At 46.5% G+C, this 24,992-nt stretch overlaps 1 protein-coding gene across 1 annotated transcript in view; it reads right to left on the minus strand.

The window, feature by feature from the left end:
• Positions 1 to 24,992, minus strand: part of spred1 (sprouty related EVH1 domain containing 1) — a 64,068-nt gene that overhangs the window by 18,773 nt on the left and 20,303 nt on the right. The window contains exons 2-4 of the mRNA XM_084310565.1: positions 20,965 to 21,199; positions 6,674 to 6,842; positions 1,787 to 1,833 (exon numbers count right to left, since the gene is read on the minus strand). Coding sequence (XP_084166691.1) covers positions 1,787 to 1,833; positions 6,674 to 6,842; positions 20,965 to 21,199 — 451 coding nt within the window. The remainder of the gene's footprint in view (positions 1 to 1,786; positions 1,834 to 6,673; positions 6,843 to 20,964; positions 21,200 to 24,992) is intronic.

Here is a 24,992-nt window from a genome sequence, read left to right on the forward strand (position 1 = left end):
CACACAGACACACACACACCTCGCCAGACAGGCGACACAGAGAGGCACAAGGGGCCTGTAGCGTGCCTACTCCAGGCTCAGGCGAGGGGGGGGGGGGCAAAGAGATACGCTGGCTTTATCAGCTTACCAACATAATTACACTTTACCAACATATTATGCCTCTGCAGAACTCCACCTATCAATAGCTGGACAACATGTGGTAGGAGCACCAGCAGGCTTGGAGAACACTGAAATCACACAACATATTTCAACATACTGCCTTTATTCCCGGGCCAGTGATTAATCGGATCCCTTTCTGACCGGACCTGGCTATCGCTTGGGGGGGGGGGGGGGGGGGGTCTAAAGGGGTCCCAGTACAATAAGAAGGAACAGCATAATCCCACTGTTATTTCATTCATGAGAAGTTAGCGCAACGAAGAGAATGTAGACGATAACAATGAATATTCATATAACTTCAATAGAGGCTTCACTCTCTATATTGTTATCCGTCTACAGTAGAGACAGTAATGAAACTTCATACTAAAATCACATCTACCAACAAAAGTCTGCAGAGACGGGGGTCGCTGGGACAGTGGGGCCCTTGGCCTGAGGACGTGTTTCCTCTGGAGGGTCCATGACATGGAAGCGGGTGGGAACCGGTGCTCCAGCAGCAGACCTGCAGGCCCACACCCAGCTCCAGGTCAGGTACTGGCTGGCCCCGGCCCACACACAGCTTCAGTCAGGTACTGGCTGGCCCCGGGCCCCGGCCCACACCCAGCTCCAGGTCAGGTACTGGCTGGCCCCGGCCCACACCCAGCTTCAGTCAGGTACTGGCTGGCCCCGGGCCCCGGCCCACACCCAGCTCCAGGTCAGGTACTGGCTGGCCCCGGCCCACACCCAGCTTCAGTCAGGTACTGGCTGGCCCCGGCCCACACCCAGCTCCAGGTCAGGTACTGGCTGGCCCCGGCCCACACCCAGCTTCAGGTCAGGTACTGGCTGGCCCCGGCCCACACCCAGCTCCAGGTCAGGTACTGGCTGGCCCCGGCCCACACCCAGCTTCAGGTCAGGTACTGGCTGGCCCCGGCCCACACCCAGCTCCAGGTCAGGTACTGGCTGGCCCCGGGCCCCGGCCCACACCCAGCTTCCGGTCAGGTACTGGCTGGCCCCGGCCCACACCCAGCTTCAGGTCAGGTACTGGCTGGCCCCGGCCCAATGCCTGAAAATGCCTAAAAACAACTGCTGACTAAGCTGCTGGCGGGGCTGGACCCCGAGCAGGGCTGAGACATGGGGCTCAGGTTCCAGGCCTCCTGTAAACAGTGGAGGAACCCAGACATTAATGGGGGCCAACGGGGAGGAGGTGAAGCATCTCATCTTAGGCTCGGAACCAGAACGCTAACGAACATCACGATCCGTCTCGTTTCCCAATTAACGCCAAAGCCAAGGCTTGACGTTTCTAGATGAACAAGGACACATTGAAACAGGGTGAAAGGGCGACGTCACCAAGACATTACGCATGTGTGCACATACACACATACACAGTGCACACATACACAGTGCACATACACACATACACAGTGCACATACACACATACACAGTGCACATACACACATACAGTGCACATACACACATACACAGTGCACATACACACATACACAGTGCACATACACAGAGAGACAAACGACATTCAGCAGGTGGTGGAGATTGAATCAAGATTCCCTTCTGCCCCCTGCTGCAGAGACGAGACTGCTTCCCTGCTGCTGATAACTTTGTTATTTGGCCTCCTGTTCCAACTCCTGCCACACTCACCTGCAGACCATCCTCCAGAGCCTCCGAGTCCCCAAACGACGGGCAACCTGAGGAGGAGAAGAGGGAGAAGAGCAAGATTAGACCCAGGGACACACTCACCGACCATATAGCTAAGAAGAGGAAGGAACCACACACACAGTCACACACACACACACAGCTAATAAGAGGACCCAGGGACACACACACACAGCTAATAAGAGGACCCAGGGACACACACACACACACAGACCACATAGCTAAAACCCAGCAGACTGAGCAGGACACTGTGCTGCAGTGCATTGTGGGTAGACCCAGAGGATGAATTACATCATACCAAGGGGGTGCAGACATATGGAATAGAATGGCCAATTACTGGCACATATCAAAGCTAAATACAATCAATAAAAGCAATGAAAGGTCCATTTCTGAACCACCACCCCAAAAAATAACATCGGTAGTTCAATTGTTTCGCTGCCTGCTACATTATTAAAACATTTTAAGATGCTCAGGGGCCCAAAAGGCACAGGGGTCAGGGGTGTACAGTCATTCAGAGCAGCAAGCTACAGGACACAGCTGAGCTGGACACACAACCATCCTGGGTACCGACGGGTGTCTCTCCTGTTCCCTTTCCTTTCCCTGTGTCCTCTGTACTCAACAAGCAGACGTTTCTGTTGAGATCCTCTCGTCCAGCGGAAGGACAGGCCAGGCCTTGTGAGCGTGGACGAGGGCAGGGGGACCGGCAGAACCCGTGTCAGAACGTTGGCTCGCATCGACGAGGGAGAATAGAGGAGGAGTTCTGCTTTCCTCCGCGGCCTAATGGGGAACTGAAAGCTGCTCTGTGTCAGTGGGGCACGTAAGAGTCTAATGAAATATGCATGCCTGTAATGGCACAACCCTGACCCGGGCTATAAAACGTCATGTGCACCTCGTCTTACGGACTCTGGCCAGAGCTAATGTTTCACTTGATAGGCCAACAAGGTAAAAAAATAAATAGAAAACTGAAAAAACACAAGGCTACCGTCTGCGTGAGGCAAACAAGCCGGCACCTGACTTGCGAGTGGCGGCGTAACTTGTGGTTAAAAACAAGACGTCTGGGAGAGAGGACGCCGGAGATCCTGGTAGCGCAGTGGAAAACAGCGAGCAAGTCATTTCCACTGGGATGAAGGGGAAACTGTTTGTACCCAGGGCTTTTTATTATTATTTTTTTTATAAGAATGGAGTTCACTTAATTAGGGTCACTGAAGCCTCATTTAAAGCAGCCCAAGTATCGTCAGTCAGTCAGTCAGTCTGTCGACGGCATCGTCAGCGAGGCAGGGGGACGCGTCTTAGCTGCCACGGGGGAAGGTAATTCACTGTGTGCTCAAGTTGGACTCTTGTCCGTCGGTCTGTGAATCACATGGAGGAAGATAGAGGTGTGTGTGTGTGTTCCTTCACCACAGTGAGAAGGAGGCTTCCTGCAGCACGACTCCAGCAGCACTGGGCCACGGAGCTGCCTGAGCCATGTGCCCGGCGTTGCCATGGCAACAGAGGACTGCAAGGCTGACACACGCGTGTGCGCGGCGCACAGACACGCACGCACATACATACAGCCAAACATATTCTCTCTCTCTCTCTCTCTCTCTTCTCTCTCTCTCTCCTCTCTCTCTCTCTCAACAGTCCGGCAGCAGAGCGATGCAACAGGAATACAGAGGAACCTGCCTGCCTGTGCTGGGAGAGGCATTACACAACACTGGAGCAATACAGAGGAAGCCAGAGGAGAAGAGAGAGAATATAGGAGAGGACCGATGACAACAGAGGAGGGAGGAGAACAGAGAGGGGAGAGGAGAGAGGGGAGAGGAGAGCAGAGGAGAGCAGAGGAGAGAGGAGAGCAGAGGAGAGAGGGGAGAGGAGAGCAGAGGAGAGAGGAGAGAGGAGAGCAGAGGAGAGAGGAGAGCAGAGGAGGGAGGAGAGCAGAGGAGAAAGGAGAGCAGAGGAGAAAGGAGAGCAGAGGAGGGAGGAGAGCAGAGGAGAGCAGAGGAAAGTGGAGAGCAGAGGAGAGCAGAGGAGAGAGGAGAGCAGAGGGAGGAGAGCAGAGGAGAAAGGAGAGCAGAGGAGAGAGGAGAGCAGAGGAGAGAGGAGAGCAGAGGGAGGAGAGCAGAGGAGAAAGGAGAGCAGAGGAGAAAGGAGAGCAGAGGAGGGAGGAGAGCAGAGGAGAGCAGAGGAAAGCGGAGAGCAGAGGAGAGCAGAGGAGAAAGGAGAGCAGAGGAGAGAGGAGAGCAGAGGGAGGAGAGCAGAGGAGAAAGGAGAGCAGAGGAGAGCAGAGGAGAGCAGAGGAGAGAGGAGAGCAGAGGGAGGAGAGCAGAGGAGAACAGAGGAGAGCAGAGGAGAACAGAGGAGAAAGGAGAGCAGAGGAGAGAGGAGAGCAGAGGAGAGAGGGGAGAGGAGAGTGGAGAGCAGAGAGAGGAGAGAAGAGAGCAGAGGAGAGGAGAACAGAGTATGTCGGGAGAACAGAGGAGCAGAGGGAAGAGGAGAACAGAGGTGAGAGGAGGAGAGCACAGAACAGGTGCTTGGAGACTGAACTCACCATAGGCAAGCTGGGGTTGGAATTCACAAGAGCTACAGAATCTACTTGAAGACAGGACCTGTACGCGTGTAGCCTTTTTACAACGCATCCGCGTTTCCGGCGCTCTGATTGGCCAGGTCATGTGACATGTGCACCCAATAGCGTGTTTGCCCATTTCCGCGTCGAACAGCCTGCAAACTACCTGGCGTTCTATCGCCATGCTCTAAGACAAACTCTAACCTTAACCAACTTCGAAAGAGTGCCTAAGCTTAACCGGCGAAAGAACTTGCCATCACGCTCTAAGACAAACTCTAACCTTAACCAACTTCGAAGAGTGCCTAAGCTTAACCAGTGTAGAAAATTGCCGTCCCACGATTGGCGCTCATGGCACATGACCTGGCCAATCAGAGCACAAAACGGGAACCCGGAAACGCAGATGCGTTGTAAAAAGGCTTCAAGCGACCTGTACAGCTTAACGTGAATCATCAGGCTGATATATATATATATATGATATATATACTGAGATATATTCAGCTCAACTTCTTTACGATCACTGGGCAGCTCTGATGTTCCCACAGCCGACAAGCTCTCTCTCATCAGCTCTGATGTTCCCACAGCCGACAAGCTCTCTCTCATCAGCTCTGATGTTCCCACAGCCGACAAGCTCTCACTCTCATCAGCTCTGATGTTCCCACAGCCGACAAGCTCTCGCTCTCACTCATCAGCTCTGATGTTCCCACAGCCGACAAGCTCTCACTCATCAGCTCTGATGTTCCCACAGCCGACAAGCTCTCACTCATCAGCTCTGATGTTCCCACAGCCGACAAGCTCTCACTCATCAGCTCTGATGTTCCCACAGCCGACAAGCTCTCACTCATCAGCTCTGATGTTCCCACAGCCGACAAGCTCTCACTCATCAGCTCTGATGTTCCCACAGCCGACAAGCTCTCATTTACATTTATCTGACGCTTTTATCCAAAGCAACTTACAAGTTCTGTACGACAAGTCATCAGACAGGGCACAACTCTATCAGCTGAGTAACAATGTTCATCAACGTGTTGCGTGCTACAGTGTAGGTTAGTATCCGACAAGTGCATGACAGTAAGGTTAGTTAGGGTTAGATGTTTAAAAGCTGTCCCTCTAGTTATTGCCCACGATTGTGATCTTCCGAGGTGTTCCTATGCGGACTCATGTCGGAGAAGTTAAAAGCCAAGATAAATTGCAGCAGGCCAAAAGCTACAGATGCCGTGCACCGATAGGCCCAACATGATCCATTCTGCTGTAGCTCCTCTCCGCTCCCCAGGGCTGCCAGGCTGGGAGAGGAAGGGAGATTACAGCCTGCGGCCCCAGCCAGCCTCTTGTGTAACACGGGGCTGGGTGGCAGATTGCTGAGCTGGCGGTTCCCCTGCTAATTGGATGACTTTGCAACCTCTGGCACTGTGCAGAAAAATAATGCTTATCAGGGCCCCAAAGCTGCTCTCAAGACATAACTCCACCTTTGTGTCCTGATGCCTAGTTAGGCCAAAACTATCCTAAACATGACCTAGTCTTAGGTCGACCTAAACCTGGCCCGTTTTTCAAACGCATAGGTTTACGCCGGACTAGGTTACGCAAACCCGGTAACATTTTATTTTGGCCTTTTTCCAACCAATCCTCATCTACCCCTATCGTGGATTCCTGCCCACCCCACGCATCTCCCCTCCCGCCCATGTCACTCTGCAACCCCCCCCCCCCCTGCACTATCAGCCACTGTCTGGGCCACAGCTCTACCCAGCTAGTCTCTACAGGAAGTCAAGTGTTCATCAGGGCAGCTGGCACTGATAAGATAAAGCAGGGGGGTTACGCTCGGGTGAGTGGGCAGGTAGCGGGGGTGGGGGGTCTGTGGGAGTCATCAACGCCATGCATCTCCGCTACAACAGATGCTAGGTCAACCATTACACGCCACCGACATACAGATGGGAACATAAGCTGCAGACACACCACGCCAGGGGTGAAACACAAGGCGTGCCAGTTCCCATGCGGACACACGCATATCATAACACACACACAGACACACGCACATATTAGGACGGCTGCCAGCACAAAAATGCCTCAAACTCTTGCAGGGCACTACACCAAACAAACCGGTTGCGAGGCTGAGGGTGCAAGAAAAGGAAAAAGAAAAATGTGGGCTGCACCGATTCTCGCGATAGTAAAACAATGGACGATGCTGGTGCTTAGATGCCCGAGTTAAGGAGAGTTCCGCCAAGTTGAAACCGCCGTCATTATCTCCCATACCTACCTCCAGCACTGGAAAACACACACGTACACACACACAACCTTAACACACCCCACGGTACACACAAACACACACACACAAGTCTAACCTTGGTTGATGTCTTCGATGGCCCGGCGGACGCCCCTGTCAAAGGCACGAGCATCGGCCGGACTCTGGAAGGTCAGGCCAAACTTCTTCTCCCGGATCCTCCAGTGGTGGAAGATGGGATTCACCTTGTTGTAAACTAGGTCCTTCTGCAGGAGGCATTCCAGCACCACCTGACAAAACACACACACAGGTCAGGTGTTGTGGAAACCGGACTCATCGATTCATAGATAGATCTTCTGATCAAAATAGGTTTAGTAGTAAAAACAATTAATACAAATTACATGATGTGGGTTAAATGAGCTTTGGCTGTAGGGCTGCAACGATTAGTCGACATAATCGACGACGTCGATCATAAAAACTCGTCGACGCAGAATGTTTGCGTCGATTAGTCATAAAAAAAAATTATACAATTTTTTTTTTTACTATCTATCTTTGTGAAAGTGGCTTCTCAGCTCTAGTCCAGCTGAAGACAAAGCAGAGGAACAGATTGGACATTGAGCATGACCTCAGAGTTGCTTTGTCTACCATCACCCCAGACTTTGAGACTCTCGTCAGGAGCAAACAACATCCCCAGTTATCCCATTAGTTCCCTGGGATGTTAAGCTAAGAAGTCTGCTATATATATATTTTTAGTTATTTAAACACTTCCACTTTAATTTGTATTATTTAATTTATTTATCTTGTTATGAGTGCTTGTTGTATTGTTCAAATACATTTTGATTGAAAGTTGCTTAAGATCCAAATTCAAATGTTTCATGAGTCATTATTTTAATTTGCTATGGGATCATCATGTTATGTTAAGTTAACTGTTAAGGCAGAGGGACTGGATAACAGGGTGACATTCACAGGTGTGCAGACTTGAGCATGTGAGGTAAAACATGCATTGGAGAAGGAGCCATGCCCACAGGAAGCAGAGATTGAGGGTGTGACAAAAATAATCGTTAGATTAGTCGACTAATCGAAAAAATAATCGACAGATTAGTCGATTACCAAAATAATCGTTAGTTGCAGCCCTATTTGGCTGAGAGGAGTGCTCTCCTCTGGCCAGCTAGGAGACACTGAGGAAGAGGCGGGGACAATTTATCTTAAGTATAGAGAGGGGTGAGGCTGTAGCCTTTGGCCTCTCAGCTAGGTGTGAACTAAGCTATTATTTGGGGAAACCAAAAGAGATTCTTCAACACATGTTAGCATGTTTACTAGAATGGGGTGGGGGTGGGGTGGAATATCACAATATTGATAAATATTGATATACTGTACATATCAGGATATCTGCTTATGTGTGGATAATCACCATGTTATCATCACATGTTAGATAATATATTTGGATGATCATAAGAGACTGGTGGTCATGGTCAAGTGTGATACAGACTGAAACTGTAATTATTTTAGACAACACAATTGGTGTGTCACAATAACAAACAAGGACACAGTGTCAGATGAAAAGCATTCTCTCAGGGTGAACTGGTCGTACAACAAAGTGCCTTGGCAGTGAGCCTTCACTAGGGGCAGAGTAGCTAAGTGTGAGTGAGTGAATTAATCAATGAGGGCGCTTTCACACCGGCAGGGCTCAGGTTCAAGCTCCGGCTCCATTCTGGAGCGTCTGAACCTTGGTGCTTTCTGGCAAACCAGCCCGCATTTACACCTATTTAAGCAGAACCAACGTTCCACCGCCCTCCGTCATCAATGGGGAACGTTACTCAGGCTGAAGTAAACACAACCATATGAACACACCAGTGGCAAAATGTGCCATGTGCAAAACAGCTTCAAAGGTTCGGTATTGCACAACTGGTAGAGTGAAACGACTGATCTCAGAATGAGATTAGATCAAAATGTATTGTCATCATTATACAGCACAAGTACAATACACCATCCAACCAAAGTGGATAAATAAATGCATAAATGAATAAAATTTAATTGTGTAACCGAGAGATTTGAACCTGTGACCATAAGATCCACAGGCAGCCGCACTAACCAGTTGAGCTAAAGGGTCCGACGTTGACTGCGACCGACTAATCCATAGTTTACACTTGCCAATTGCGCAGTCGTTCAGTATTGGCATTAATAAATTAGATGTCATGCTAATATGTCATGTTCTACAGTAGGACTTACTACTATGATACCCAATAAAACAAGTAATTCAAATAATAGAAGCCTACTTTGCTGGAACGATCGTGTGTGTGTTGAGGCTCACTAAGCCTTTCTCCACGCATATTTAATTCTGGAGCATTTATCCACTCTGGTTGGATGGTGTATTGTACTTGTGCTGTATAATAACACATTTGAATCTAATCTCATTTTGAGATCAGTCACAAATCGCTTTCTGTTGAATGGATCGATTGAGTGCAATGCCGAACCTCTGCCGTTTTCGCTCGTCTTGACATCCTAGAATATGACACGCCCACTGATGATGTCACGGTTTGCAAGGAAAAATATTTTTTTCCGGTTCCAGCTGAGCACCGACTTTTCACGTTCCGAACCAATTATTTCCGGTGTGAACATGCCGGCCGGTTCAAGATTAGGTTCGGGAACCGGCACGGAGCCCTGCCAGTGTGAAATGCCTCAGAGTCAGTTGGTGACACTGCCGGTTCAAGAGGTGCTTCGCATCTAAAAGAAATACGATGACACACATATTCAAGATAAATATTGATTATACCACCCAGCCCTAAAAGCACAGTCCTCAACATCTCTCCAGATCCAGCATGCAATCTCTCAACCCGCCCTCTTTTCTCGATTCCCCCAATCACAACCGTTGCTTCCCTCGATCAAGAAAAGAGGGCGGGTTTGAGATAGGTGGATTGAAAACCCTGTTGTAGTAGAACCTGCCAGGGTGTGTGCCGTGTTATTATGCCAAATGGAAACCATGTCACTTGAGGTCTGAGGAAGAGATCCGGGGAGGAACACAGATTTAAAACCCATGTCTTACTACTCCCCCTAAGCTGTTTAAATGTGTCACTTTCAATTGGCTCTACAACAACACAAGTGCAAGTGCAAGAGAGAGAGAGAGAGAGAAACACACACCACTGAAACTAGACACAACTTGAGACTTTTTCTCACTCAAAACAAAAAAAACAAGAACATTTAAGAAACGCTCCAAGCCATCATTTCACATTCTTTTCTAGATCATTTGTAAAACACATTCTAAATGGTGGGGTTTTCATTACAGATGATGATAATGCTGGAGTTTGGGGGGGGGGGGGGTATGTTTTGGAGCCAGGCAGGCAGGCAGGCAGACAGACAGACAGACAGAGACAGACAGACAGACAGAGACAGACAGACAGACAGACAGACAGACAGACAGACAGACAGCGTTTCCAAGCCTATTATTAATCAGGCCTGCTGGGCCTCCAGCCCTTCCTCTGGGCAGATTAAATGAAATGAGAGACGGCCATTACAGTGTTTGAGGTTTTCTGCGAGCGTGCACAAGAGCGAGAGAGAGAGAGAGGCTTAGGCGTGTGAATGTGTGAGCGCGCACGAGGGGCGGCTTAGTGGAGAGTGTGAATGTGCGAGTGTGCACGAGGAAATGGGAGCGAGAGGCGCGTGTTAAGCGTGTAGCTGCTGGTTAGGATGCAACGCCAACACGGACCTAAGTGTTGCACGGTGCGTCTCCGGGCCGTAAATGTCTTATCGACGGAAGGCAGACAGGAGACACAAATCAACGCCGAACAAACCAAAGCAGCTCGTCGGGTTGGGTTCCGTTAGCCGGTTCCGTTTTTTGGAACCGGTTCCAAATGAGTAAAATAGCCAGATGCGTTATGCTGTGGGTCCAACATCCCTCTCTCCCTCTCTCCTTCCCTCCCGCTCTCCCTCTCTCTCTCTACTATGGCTGTGTTATTTACAACCTTGCTGAACAAATATTTTGTCAGTAAAAAGCAAATAACGACTTAAAAAAAAGGTTTGATAAGGGTTTTAGAAAAGGATTTGGATTCGATGGGCAGATGCGATCAAACCTTTTTCAAACTCCGACTCTAGAGCAGCTTTGTACCATTACTGGCCTGTATCTGGACCACAGTCAACACGTGCACGTTACTGTGTGATACGTGGCAGATGTACGAGAGCGCATGGATATGCGATATGGTGTGTGTGTGTGTGTGTGTGTGTCTGTATGTCAGAGAGAGGGCAGTCATATGAGTAAACCAGACAGAACATTACATTATGAACATCTAGGTGACAGTTGCCAATGATATGGGCTGATATGGTGATACGGGCACACACACAAACTACCAGAGTTGTTGTACACAAGTTCGTGTGTGTGCACGCACGTGTGTGAGTGAGTGACATGTGTCTCAGTATCTGCAATCACGCAGCTTATTGCATGTCTCCCAGAGAGGAAGAGGAGCAAAGGGTTAAGCCTGTGTGTTTACACAGAACCCACGGATGAAGAGGGGATGGAGGGAGGGATATAGAGAGAGAGGGAGGGATGGATGGGAGGGAGGGGTTGGGGGTCTGGGGCTGATTGTGAGAGCGAGACTGAACGGAGCCGGAGCAGGTAAGGTGAGCGCGCGGCAAGGCCAGCGAAGGAGGAAGTATCACCGTTACGAGGAAGGACGACACTCAATACCGCATTCCACACAGAGAGAGAGAGAGAGAGAGAGAGAGGGAGAGAGAATCCTCCTTAACAGAGAGAAAAGGAGGGGGGTAAGAGAGAAGGAAAGGAGAGAGGGGTGGAGGCGGAGAAGATGAGGGAGGAAAAGAGACATACAGAGGTGGGACGTAGAGAGATAGTGAGAGAGATAGTGAGAGAGAGAGAGAGAGAGAGAGAGAGAGAGAGAGAGAGAGAGAGAGGATGAATGGAGCTGTGAGGGAGTCTAAACAGACTGAGGAGTTTAGAGTTGCACTCTGGCTTTTGTGAGAAGAGGGTCTGGTAATCAGGAAGACAGGCCTGTTTCTTTGTGTGACAGCAGAGTGAGCAGACACACGCACAGCCACACACACACACACACACACACACACACATACACAGCCACACACACACACGCACACACACACACACACACACACACAGGGAGAACCACTGGGAGTTGAACTTTACATCCACCATCAATCAATCCAGCTATCTGGCCAGCAGGAAGCTTATCTAATACCAATTCCCCAAAAACAACTTCCGATGCTCTTACTGTAATCAGGCCAAAGTCCCTCTTTTACTCCTATAATCATTAATCTTTATGCATTTATGGATTAGGAACCGACTGTATATAAAGAAATATATATAATAATAAATCAGCCTATCCATTGAAATGCAGAAGGCTTCAGCAAATACTCTCAAAGGAACAGGCTGTGCCACAACAAGTCTACGGATTTACACGGAACATATTTAAAGCAGTTCTTAACACTTTCAGTGCCACCAGGGGGCGCACGACTTAGTGCTTGAATGCCACCATCGGCGCCAATGTTAACGTTAATATCGCCTAATCTATATTTTAAATGATGGCTATGTGTCTAATCTGCCCGTCGCTTATCAAAGAATCATTTTCCAGTCAGTGTTGTCAAGGCAGATTGGTTTTTTATCGCTTCATTTCCGTTTGAGAGCATTTTGAAAAGCACCCGTTTTGAGGTGAAAAACAGCCCATTCTGTGATAATCGCCTTTTACTGGAATATTCCAGAACGTTGATATTTGTCGGCCTATTTATGAATAGTTTTCAAATAAACGCTAGATGATCAATAGTATACGTGCACGCACGCACGTTCGAGGTGCGCACTGATAATAGCTGCTTTCATTTCCTCTTCGATTTTACAGTGAAACCGCTGGAGCACATATCACAAAAAAGCTTATATCTTCATCAAAACTAGTCTGATTATCCTAACACTGATAACATAGATTCCTTACCTGACATCAGATGGTATCCAACTGGTATATTCCAATTCCTGATCACCATTCGAAAAAATCGATAAGTGTATAGATCTAACGTGTATACAGTAGAACTCATGATCCGCGGGGCTCAGAGCCCCCTGAATGAACTCTGGTACTCCGGCTGCATGGGTGAGAAGTGAAATGTGGACTGGAATCTTTTTTTTCCCCATCCATTTTCATTGAGTCCATTCCAAAAGGGTGATTTACCATCTGGGAGACGATAGGGGGCGCTTTTTTCACATCTGATCGCCGGCGGCCCTTGGGTAGGCTAGGGTAGGCTCGCGTGATGAAATATGATTTCAGATAGCTAAAAAATAAATAAAATTCAGAGAAATCTCGTGAGTGACTTTCAACGTAACTATCGTAAACACGAGTTTAGCCGTGAGTGGCTATCAAAGTGTTAATATAGCACCAGCAAATTTATCAAATAAAATAAAAACTAAAAAGTGAGAAAACTTCAATTGAAACCACAGGGCATCAGTAATTGATAAATGTAAAAGCCACCACAGACAATGTATCAAATGCATCACTGTCGCAAAATGAAACAATGTAATATCTGCACGACAAAGGCTACAATATAGACATTTTGTAAATGAAACTTCAAAACAAAAGCAAATCAGTGATTAAAATAAGATTAAATACATGGTATACATTCCTGGCCTTTAGAGACTATGAAAGAGGCATCTCAGACACAGCGTCAAAGCCACCCCTTTAACTTAACCGTCCATAGGACATGATACACAAGAGATGCCTGGTTTTTAGAGAATCCCAAAAGACAAGAGTGACAAGTAGAGAGTAGAGAGTGGTAGGAGAACTAAAGAGGCAGAAGAGATCTGTTATAATCTGAGAGCTGGTACAGTTAAGTATTCAGCCAATTAGAGCTGTAGTTTTTAACACAGACAGAGAGAGAGAGAGAGAGAGAGAGAGAGAGAGAGAGAGAGAGAGAGAGAGAGAGAGAGAGAGAGATTGGTAGCTATATGGAGAGCCCGCTGAGTCATCACCAGCACACTCTGTGCCGCATCACTGCGCTTATAGACAGATCCCCTCCACCACCTCTCGTCTTCTGTCTCCCATCATCCATCTCTCTCTCTTTCTCTCTCCATATTTAGTCTTTCCTTTCATATATTAGTCTCCCCATGCTAAATCCCCTTTGGCCGTATACTAAAAACACCATCATTATCTGCACCCGCTAAAAAAAATCTAAAATCTAAGATCTAACAAACAGATCTAATTCACCTCTCTGATCTCTTCTACTCTGTCTAGTTATAGTTCCTCCTCTACAGTTTCCAGCGAGAAGTGGGAATTGCCAGAGAGCTGCCAAAACCATATCCGTATTATGGTCGTGACACAATAATATACATTGCGATTCTCAATGTTTTCCAAATCACTAGTATTACAATTGCAATGAAGTCCTTTTTTTTATTTTTTTTTTTATCTTTCCATCTTTTCTTTTCCATCTCCCAATTGTGTTGTTCCCTCCTGGTCGTTGTGCTGCCCTACTGATGGTCTGGGGAGGGTGTAGACTACCACATGCTGCCCTACTGATGGTCTGGGGAGGGTGTAGACCAGGGCTATTCAACTAAATTGTTCAGGGGGCCACATTGTCAGAAACCCAAGGGGCCAGGGGCCGGACTGCCACGGCGCCTCCCCGTGCTATGAATAATATATGTACACTTGACACAACACGCAACCACATTTTCACAACTTTTATTTAACTACATTGCAAAAGTAGTATACTTTTCAAAAAAAGTGCTTCATTTATGTGCCACATCTGCAACATCTCCTGCAGAAAGTGCTTCATTTATGACTGTGCAACAACTGCAACATCTCCTCTTCAACATTTCAATATAAAAATAAAATAAAAAACAAACAAGGGCATGATGTGCATCTGAACATTCTAACATCAACACTTGAACAAAAAAACACATTTATAGTGCAGCTGAGCTTATGAAAAAGTGCTTCATGTCTGTGCAACAACAGCAAATCACAGCATCTTATTAGCACTTATTGTCCACTCTTAACTCTCAAACATCAGGGGGGTGGGGGGCAGACAGGCCTAGCCTACATACACACATCTAATGAGAGTGATTGCACTTCTTTGACTGGGCAATGGCAGAGAAAGAGGGTTCATAGGAAGTGAGGGCTACCCGCAAACAGTGATGCAAATGCTCATTTGTCAAGGAGGCACGTTGCTTGTTTTAATGGCATTCATGTGAGAGAAACTGGATTCACAGGTGTATGTTGAGCCAAACATTGTTAGCACAGATATTGCCAGCGTTTTTATTTTGGGGAATGTCTTGACATGAATACACTTTATCCAAAATGTTGTGGTGGATTCATTCTCAAGTGCCTGCTTCAGAGCAGATGATGCTTGCATGTCAATTATTTCAAGTTGCAGGAGACCTTCATCAATGTGAAGTGATGCAAGGAACTCTTGTCCTTTTGTGGAAATAGCAGCTACATTGGCAAATGGTTTGCTCACAAAATGCATCAATTCTCTGGACATGTCAAATTCATCAAATCGACTTGCAAAGTTTTCCCTCAATTTATCAATGAAATCTGTCATTAATTGAGTGACGTTTGGCTCAATTGTGCGTGTTAACGTTAACATGAAAAAAAAAAAAAAAAAAAAAAAAAAATAATAATAATAATTTTTTTTAAAAAAAAATTATTATCATCATGTAATCTTTGGCGGGCCGGTCAGAATCATCCCGCGGGCCGGATCTGGCCCGCGGGCCGCCAGTTGAATAGCCCTGGTGTAGACTACCACATGCTGCCCTACTGATGGTCTGGGGAGCATGTAGACTACCACATGCTGCCCTACTTATGGTCTGGGGAGGGTGTAGACTACCACATGCTGCCCTACTGATGGTCTGGGGAGGGTGTAGACTACCACATGCTGCCCTACTGATGGTCTGGGGAGGGTGTAGACTACCACATGCTGCCCTACTTATGGTCTGGGGAGGGTGTAGACTACCACATGCTGCCCTACTGATGGTCTGGGGAGGGTATAGCCACTACCACATTTCTCCTCCGATACATGTGGAGTCGCCAGCCACTTCTTTTCACCTGACAGCGAGGAGTTTCACTGGAAAGTAGAGAATGTAACGCATGCAGAGGTTCACACTATCTCCCCCAGATCCCCTCCCTGCTGAACAGGCTCCCCGACCGACCAGTAGGAGTCTCCGTTGCAACGACCAGGACTCGTATTCCAACGGCCTTCTACCCGCAAACACTGCCAATTGTGTCCGTAGGGACGACTGACCAAGCCGGAGATACCGCTGGCGGGAATTGAACCCGGGTCTCTGTGGTGGTAGGAGAGTTCTACACTATCCAGCCAGACCTGCAATCAAGTACTTTGAATAAATACTGTGCAAGCTATGTTTTTCTAAACATAAAAATCTCTTATACAGAAATGTATGAATCGATTATTAGATACAATTAAATAACTTTGACTCTTTCAGGACTTTGCTTTCTTAATAGCATTTAATAGAACAGTCTTAAGTAGGGATGTGCATAAGTTATTTTTTAAATGAGGAATAAAAATCCCTATTATTAGCCTACTGAAATATCGCTGTTCATCAAAAATGTGGGAATGTTTTCATATTTTGAATGATTATATTTCATACTGTCGTAGGGCTGGGCGATATGGCCAAAAATTATATCACGATAATGATATGATAATGTTACGATAATCACTCGATATAAGTATTAAATGTATATATATTTTTTTAAACAACAGATGTATGTTTATTTTGCAGCTATTCTTTGTTGTTGCCGCCATCTTTAGTGTTACAGCCCCTCACACTCCAGTTCTCAGGCTGCAGCTGGTTTGAAAGTGAAAGTAAACGGGCTTCTCTGCTGGCTGTGGCTCCAGGGGAGTTGAATAGTTCTGGCTCTGCTAGTTTTTTTTCTATCTTTTGGTGCTTTTTTGGTGGACAAACCACTGCACATGTGCACCGTGACTCGTGACTGGAGACTAGCGCTGCTAGCACACATAGCCTACTGTGTACAGACGGTTTCAAACTGTATTTTAAATTAGAAAGCAAACAAAATAAATGGACAAGAGAAAAAGAAATCTCAATTTGGTCAGTATTGTCATTTGGACAAGCAAAGCCATTACTTTAAGTTGCAGGCAAGAAAGACAAGTCTGTCCACTGTCTCTGGTTTTAAAACTGCCCTGTTGCAGGTCACAAAAAAAAATCAATCGATAGATTATTAAAATATATCGCGATAATTATCGTTATCGTTTTATCGCCCAGCCCTAGGACTAGGAATAACGTAGGTACCAGGGAACAGCGCTAACGTTAGCTCTGCAGTCCGCCAGGGGCTTGACAACCAGTAAAAGCACAAAAGCCAATCCGCAGGCGGCACGGCATGTAAGCCAATGAAAAATGGAGCTAAACTCGAGTGGGAATAGATGGAAATATTTTCTGGGGCGGCGATAAAACAGAAATTATTTACTTCGCTCTGAATCGAAGTCTAAAAAGTAATACATAAAAAAAAATGCTAATTTAACCATTTGAGAATATCCGGTTAATTTAAAACAACGATTTTAACCAGCTAACCGGATACCCCTAGTCTTAAAGGAAAACTCCAACATTTTGGGAAATTAGCTTATTTAACATCTTCCCTGGAGTTAGACAAGAAGATACATACCTTTTTTGTCTCTGTGCATGCATTAGGCTTAGGGAACAGCCGCTCCGTTAGCATAGCTTAGCTTCATCACTGGAAGTGGGTCAGACTTGTATCCTGACGTTCCCTACAGTCACGAAATACACTCCAAATTGAAGTTTATGGATACCATGACTTAAAATCCTCTTACCTTGACGATTAAAAGCCTCCCCAATTTAGAAAACAGTATTCCCATGGCTGGTCTTGATATGCTGCAGCTGCACGCTAACGGAGCTAACCAGCAACCGGACACTCAAGCAGATAAAGAGGGTAGTAACTTCCGGTCGGGGAGTTCCAAAGTAAAAGAGCGACGTCTATAGCAGCGGAAATACGTTTATTTTGTACATTATCTAACGTTAACACGAACCTAAACTAACTTTAGGTTAGTTGTAACCTTAGTTTAGGTTCGTGTTAACGTTAGATAATGTACAAAATAAACGTATTTCCGCTGCTATAGACGTCGCTCTTTTATTTTGGAACTTTGGAATTTTAAGTCATGGTATCCATAAACTTCAATCGGTTCGGATCATTTGAATGAAATGAGAATGTAAACAAACACGGTGTCACGTTAGAAAGTAGCACTGAAATCACTGCGCCCAGAAAGGAGTGGTTAGGCAAAAAATAGTTCCGAGTATATTTGCTTAGAAAACGTAATTGTCGAATTAAATTATTTTTTATTTCTCCACGTGGTAAATACACAGGTCACAACATGTTTACAGGAACGTTTTGGAGTTGTATTTGGAGTGTATTTCGTGACTGTAGGGAACGTCAGGGTACAAGTCTGACCCACTTCCAGTGATGAAGCTAAGCTACGCTAACGGAGCGGCTGTTCCCTAAGCCTAATGCATGCACAGAGACAAAAAAGGTATGTATCTTCTTGTCTAACTCCAGGGAAGATGTTAAATAAGCTAATTTCCAAAAATTTGAGTTTTCCTTTAAGTCATAGTCACGGCCCGCAGTATGATTTAGTGCGAATGCTAACTACAGCCTTGTTTTTGTTTGTTGATCTTGTTGCTTCCCTCGTGTCATTCTTCCGAGTCTCTTCCAGTCTCCCTCGCTCTCTTGACTTCCTGAAGCCCATTGGTGGCACTGCAGTCGGCACCTGCACCTTGTCACTTGGTGGCATCTCCCAAAAGAAGTACATCTGGTCCAGTGTTTTATGTGGTGGTTGGGGTGAAGGGGTGAGGGGTGTTTAACCACATTCTACTCTCTAGCAACATCTCACTGAACAATACCCTGTCTCCAACAATATCATCACCTGTCACGGCCCGTTACACCGTGCCACACACACACTTGGATACCACCAAGCAAACAAACACAAACACAGAGTAAACAGGCATGGATCACACTCTGTGACTGTGAAGTAAAAAATATATATATAAAAATAAAAAAGACGGAAGAAGACACGCAGTAGATGGGACCTCCTGCTTTTACAAGCCAGCGGGGTCAGTGACATCATCAGACTGTGTGTAGCACAGTGCTTTTTTACAAGCCGCCGGGGTCAGTGACATCATCAGGCTGTGTGTAGCATGGTGGCCCGTTCCGTCTCCTCCCGACAAGCAGATTTACACTCCTCTCTTATCACCAGAAGCCGGGGATTATCCCAGAGGATCTACTGGGTCTGTATTATTACACTGGATTCTGTCACACGGGGAGACGAGATGATTCAAGATGCGTGTGTGAGAACAGGGTTTCTGGTGTGAGAACAGGGTTTATGGTGTCTGGTGTGAGAACAGGGTTTCTGGTGTGAGAACAGGGTTTCTGGTGTGAGAACAGGGTTTCTGGTGTGAGAACAGGGTTTCTGGTGTCTGGTGTGAGAACAGGGTTTCTGGTGTGAGAACAGGGTTTCTGGTGTCTGAACAGGGTTTCTGGTGTCTGAACAGGGTTTCTGGTGTGAGAACAGGGTTTCTGGTGTGAGAACAGGGTTTCTGGTGTGGGAACAGGTTATACAATATCAAAATCAACTGTAATCATCAATGAATCCACCCTAAAACAGAATTCACTTATGTTAATTGATATTGTACAGCTCCGTTTTCGATTTATGAATATGAACAAGTGTCTTCTTAAGCTAAGACAAATTACTCTAGTGATGATGTCATCAAGAGATAAATCCTAGAGCTCCTCCGTAGCATTATGAACTCTTCCTAGGAAACTCTGGCAGTACCCATGGTGGTTTCACTGGGACATGGGTACATTTTCCAATTCAGAGCTGTGATTTAAATAAAATTCATTAGGATGTAATGGCTCAAACAAACTAGGAGCTCAACAAAGACCATACAATTGATCTGAATTGATTTCCTGATTAAAAGAAAGTCCCATAAACTCAAAGGTAGCTTGAGAACGCATTATAAGAATCCCAACCCTTTAGATTCCACTTGATAGTACGGGTGGGGATCTTTATTTAATTCCATTCTCAAGGTCACAATTCAAAACCAAACATTTAAAACCAATTTTGGATTTTCATCCCGGCTTTCTACGCAATTCGACAGATTATCAGTTTATTATTCTATTCTTTAGTTATTGACATTCATGTTAACAAAAGCCTGTATATTGTGTTGAGTTTCTGGTTGGCTAATGCTGGTGATCTGTGGGATTTAGCAAGCAAATGATTCATGATTCAAAGTTGAAACCACGCCATCGAATCCCGATTCATTTGAAAATTGATGCTCGTGTCACAATTTGTAGAATTCATCCTTTAACGTCTTCACCTTCCAAATCCATCCAATACAGGATGAAAAACCAAATAAGAGCGTGAATTCCCAGAACTCCAATTCCAAGTCATTCCTTCAGCCACTTCCCATCTCTCTGCATGTTTCCCACGTCCCTCTTCCCACATTCCCCGCTCCTGAGCAATCTGCCCTTCTCCTGAGCAATCTGCCCTTCTCCCTGATGATGTCATCGTGCATCACAGCGTCACGCAGCTCGCTCCTATTTTCAGATACCTGCACCATGGAGGGAAGCCAAACGATCACTTCCTGTGTGTGTGTGTGTGTGTGTGTGTGTGTGTGTGTGTGTGTGTGTGTGTGTGTGTGTGTGTGTGTGTGAGGCAGAGAGAGAGGGCTGGGAAGGGGGGGCTCACTGTGATCTCATCCCACAGAATGCAGCATCTCTCCAGTGTGTGTGTCTCATGTGCGTGTTGAAGAAAGAATGTGAGAGAGAGAGAGAGAGAGAGAGAGAGAGAGAGAGAGAGAGAGAGAAAGAGAGAGAACTAGGTTGAGTGAGCAAGGAAGCAAGAAAATGAATCGACTTAGTTACGTGTCTGGCGTGCCGCTCACTTCCTTACATAGGTAACCTAGATTCGATTAAAATGAGAAGAGTATGCGTTCCCAGGAACGGGGTTTAGTGATTAAGACTAGGGATGCACCGATACAGACACTGGAATTGGATATTGGTCCGATACCAGGCTAAAATAGAATATGGGTATCTGAGAATTTGGGAGAATACTAAAATAAGATACCAAGAAACACGTCTAACGTGCCAGAAATCAAAGCAAAGTTACTTGATTTGCTGCATTTTTGACACGTTAACTCTCTCCAATGGGGACAATGTATTACATCTCAATAATCTTTGTCCAATCAATGACAACAAAATGACGGTTCAAGTCTATACTGTTCATTAAAAGCAATAGATCGGATAGGTACTCGGATCAGTGCATCCCTAATTAAGACCCCCCCGACTCTCCGGAGCCGTGTGTACCTGTGCTGACCTGGGATCTGTCTCCTCTACTGTAATAAAGAAAACATACCAAGTGAGAGCGTGTGTTCCTTACCGACTTGTCTTTGAGCCGCTCCCCCTTGATGAGGAACTCCACGTTGGTGGGGCTGGGGCTGGGGCTGGGGCTGCAGGGGCTGCTGCTGCCTCCACTGTGGGTGCTGACGCTGTCCTCCGCCCGGCTGACCTTATAGACGGTCACACAGCTAAGGCCTCCGCCCCCCAGGGGGAGCCACCCGCCGCTGGAGTCGTCCCGAGTCATGACCACTGCTCTCACACGCGCATAACTGTCACTGGAGAGGGAGGGAGGGGACAGGGCGGGGATTCCATTAGAGACCATATTAATCAGTGACATTTGTTGCTCTTTAGCTCGTCAAAGTTTGCCTGTTATGAGAAAGAGACCACCGCAACCACAGACATGAAACGTTAGCCCACAATGAGGCCGTTTGATGACGGCAAGTAGCTTGGAGAGAGTGAGTAGGACACTGGTAGTCAGCTCCGTGGCGTACCACTAAGCTAATCTTAACCGGCTATCGTCAACCCTATAATCTGCAAGATGTCACATGCATTAGACATTTGATTTCTTGTCAATCTATATGCTAATACAACAAACAAATGCACAACACATCACAAACCTCTGCCGGCTTCGATGCCAAAACAATCCATTTAATTTGGTGCGACTCTTAGATGCGGAAGGAGAGAGAGTTTAGAGTACATTTAAAAATGAAAAGAGAGCAAGCGTAAATACTAGCAAGTAGCAACCCAAAAAAAAGGTACCGCCAACGACCAGAGAGGCTCAACGTAGTGTTTGTTGTGCATGAAGTAACAGAGTATATATACGCTACTATTTGTGACCGATCCAGGCCTCGTGTATGTTTAACCCTGACCGGTGGGTGAGTGACCACGTGGCCGAGCTCAGGCACCGGCTCCTAACCTTTACCCCAGAGCAGGTGGCTTTCAACTAGGCCACAAACCCTCAGCGTCGCCCTGAAGGCAAAACTCTGCTTCAGTGTCCAAAATATGTATGCGCATCTATTGGGGCATTGGAATCTAGGAATTATCTCTCAAAACGTGCAATGTAATAATAATAATTCACTTTATTTATATAGCGCTTCTCAAGGACCCGAAGTCGCTGAATGTAGTTCTAGTCACCAACACGGCTCTGGTTCTCTGCTACACTGAGCGTCAGAGCTGGGTCAGGTCTCTGTAGTGTCTAATGTCCTTGCATACCTGGTTGGACTAGAATTAGCAGTCTGCTGTCTTTCCACATGTCCTCCGGGGACCTTTTGGGATGAAAGCATTTGACTGGGTAACCCAAACGCACGTCAGACACAGACGTGACACGGTTCCAACCAGACTGTCCCCCGGAGACTTTGGCCAAAACGCAATCATTGTTTACAAACAGTGAAAAGGGTCTGTATATCCTACTAAACCCCGACTAAACCCTTGTTCCTTTCTTAAAATGCTCTCTCTCTCTCTCTCTCTAAGCCCTGCCCTCTTTTACTCGATCCTCAATGAACTTGTCTGAGGGAAGAAACCGTTACGATTGGAGGATCAAGAAAAGAGGGCGGTGGGGCTTGAGATAGGTCCACTCCTCCCTCCCTCCACCCCCGGTCTGATGCTGCCCCGAGATTAGATAACGAGACATTCCACTGGGCCACCGGAAACGACCAGGTCAAGGTGTGCTGAGGGCAGCACTTCACAGGTCCTCCTCCTGGTAACATATTAAAGAACCAGGAAGACGTGGGAGAGAACGAGAGAAGTAGAGGGGGTTGACTTGACCGTGATATGTCTTTTCCTGTGACACAACGTTGCACTCCGGTCAACATCTGGGATTGGTAACGGTGATGACATCACACAGGGCTTGGAATATTTAGTTAGAATGTTCTTACTTTATGTGGGCCAAACTGTCACCGTGTAACCGAGAGGCAGGCCGGTGTAGGTGATAGAATAGGTCTAATTCAAAAGACTTGGTGGTCCGATTCCTAAGATATACCGTAACAGGCTACAGTTAAATGCCCCCAAAGGGTCTTATTGGCTAAAAAAGAATACCACTATTAAGCTATGCTCAACACCTGAACAACCCGAAAACCCGATTCCTACAAATCTGGACAAAAAGGGAAAGCAAATAAGCGTTCAAATAATTTTTACTCTGTTAACGATCAGTTCAGTGAATTGGTTGAATTGGCTTTCTGCCTTTTGAGTCAATGTATCGATCCAAATCAATGTACTGTCACCACCATTTATATCAACCCTATTGTCTCTCAGGTCTAAATCTAGGCCTACCATCTCTCAGGTCTAAATTTAGGTTTATACTCTCTCAGGTCTACGTCCAGGCCTACCGTCTCACAGGTCTAAATCCAAGCCGACTCCCGATAGGCAACCTTTGCTCTCCTATCGTCAACGCCCTTAGCAAACCTCAATGCCCAGGTTTCTGGTTAGCAATTAATCCATCTGAGCCATCAAGCATTAAACCTAAAGGGTATTTTTGTACACATCCAGGCCTTACGAGGCCAGATATCCTGGCTTCCTGGTAATAGTTGACCAAAGTTCCTTCCGAAGATTGATGACCATGGTAAATAACTCCAAAATAGATCAACCAACAAAACAGACTGCCGTTTAAAAAAAATAAAAAAAAAACACTGTTGGCCTAATTCAAACCCGGCTGTAGGACACGCACACAAACACTCAAACGCAGTGAGATTTCTCATCTCTTGGTCGCCCTAATCATAGGTGGCAATCCTTCTTGGTGGTGCCTTTATTAAGAAAAGAAAACAGCTTTTTACACACAAGAGCAAACATCTGGCTAGGCAAACAAGAAGCAGCAGTAGGACGAAGGCTTACTCTGCAGTGTAGACAGAGCAATAGACACAGATAACTTGCAAACAAGACTGACGGTGGGGGGCTAGGTCAGGGCATGTTTTATGATGAATACATTTGGTCTTTTACTCGAGGACAGTTGCGTCTCCTGCATCCTGTCCCCTGGCCTAGTAAAGGACAGCTGGTCCTGGGAAGAAAATCAGAAACAACGACCATGACTAGCTTCCTCCCGGCGACCTCCCAGCGCCCTTCCTGGTTCCACCTTAAAAAACCACCACAGAAGTAAAATGTAGCCCGACACCAGAACCTCTCCCCCCACACACACACACACAAAAGCTGCAGTTATGGGCAGTAAAGAAGGCGATATTGCCACTGTTGTACCCCTCAACGGCCCCCAATAAAGGCAGCGGGTGCTGGGTGCAGGAGGGGCTGTCAGTCAGGCAGGGGTCCCTGGGGGCCAACAGAAGGCAGGCGGTGGCGTCGCTCAGCCATGACCAGGCCACAATGACCAGGGCCTGACCCCAAAGACCCACCGTCACACACACATGCCAGCAGCCATGACGCTCACAGGGAGGGGGGCCAGTCAAGAGGAAGTGAGTCTGTGTGTGTGTGTGTGTGTGTATTTGTGCAACTAATCTCATACCCATGTCAAACCCTTTCTAAATAAAAAAGAGAAATGCAGGGAGAAAAAGAGGATGCTTACAGGGTTTTAAGTTGCAATACACAAGTCCACATTTACTTACTGGGTGCCCAAGTTATACACAAACTCTGCTGCAAAGCACAATGGGCCTTGTTCATCAAAATGTCCTTTGATTTGGTCCTAGATTTTGCCGTACGGTCATTTTGAAGAATATAGAATAGAAAATCATACCTCATATGTAGGGGTGTAACGGTACACAGAAGCCACGGTTCGGTACGAGTTTTTTATTTACATTTCTTTTGAACAGACAGTAGTGCAAGTTATACTTAGTTCCACCTAGTGTCATATAGTGGTCCCTCATGAGATAGTTGGTAAAGCCTCGCCCTGTAGTGTATTAAGCAGTAAACATAACAGTGAACATACACAATGGTTTTGGCCCCGTCTGCCATGGTATCTAGAGGCTTAAAAGCAGCGGGTTAGTAGTTCATAGTTGTTGCCCCCTTTTTCTGTGCTGGACTCCGGTGATTAGCACATCAGGATGCTAACAATATCTAAAATTAGCCATCGAGATCCAAAAATAGCTAGCTAACGTTATCGATATTGATTGTTACATTGAATTTGATAGT

This window comes from Notolepis coatsorum (genome assembly GCF_963971535.1).
Source record: "Notolepis coatsorum genome assembly, chromosome: 3".
Classification (NCBI taxonomy): Eukaryota; Metazoa; Chordata; class Actinopteri; order Aulopiformes; family Paralepididae; genus Notolepis; species Notolepis coatsorum.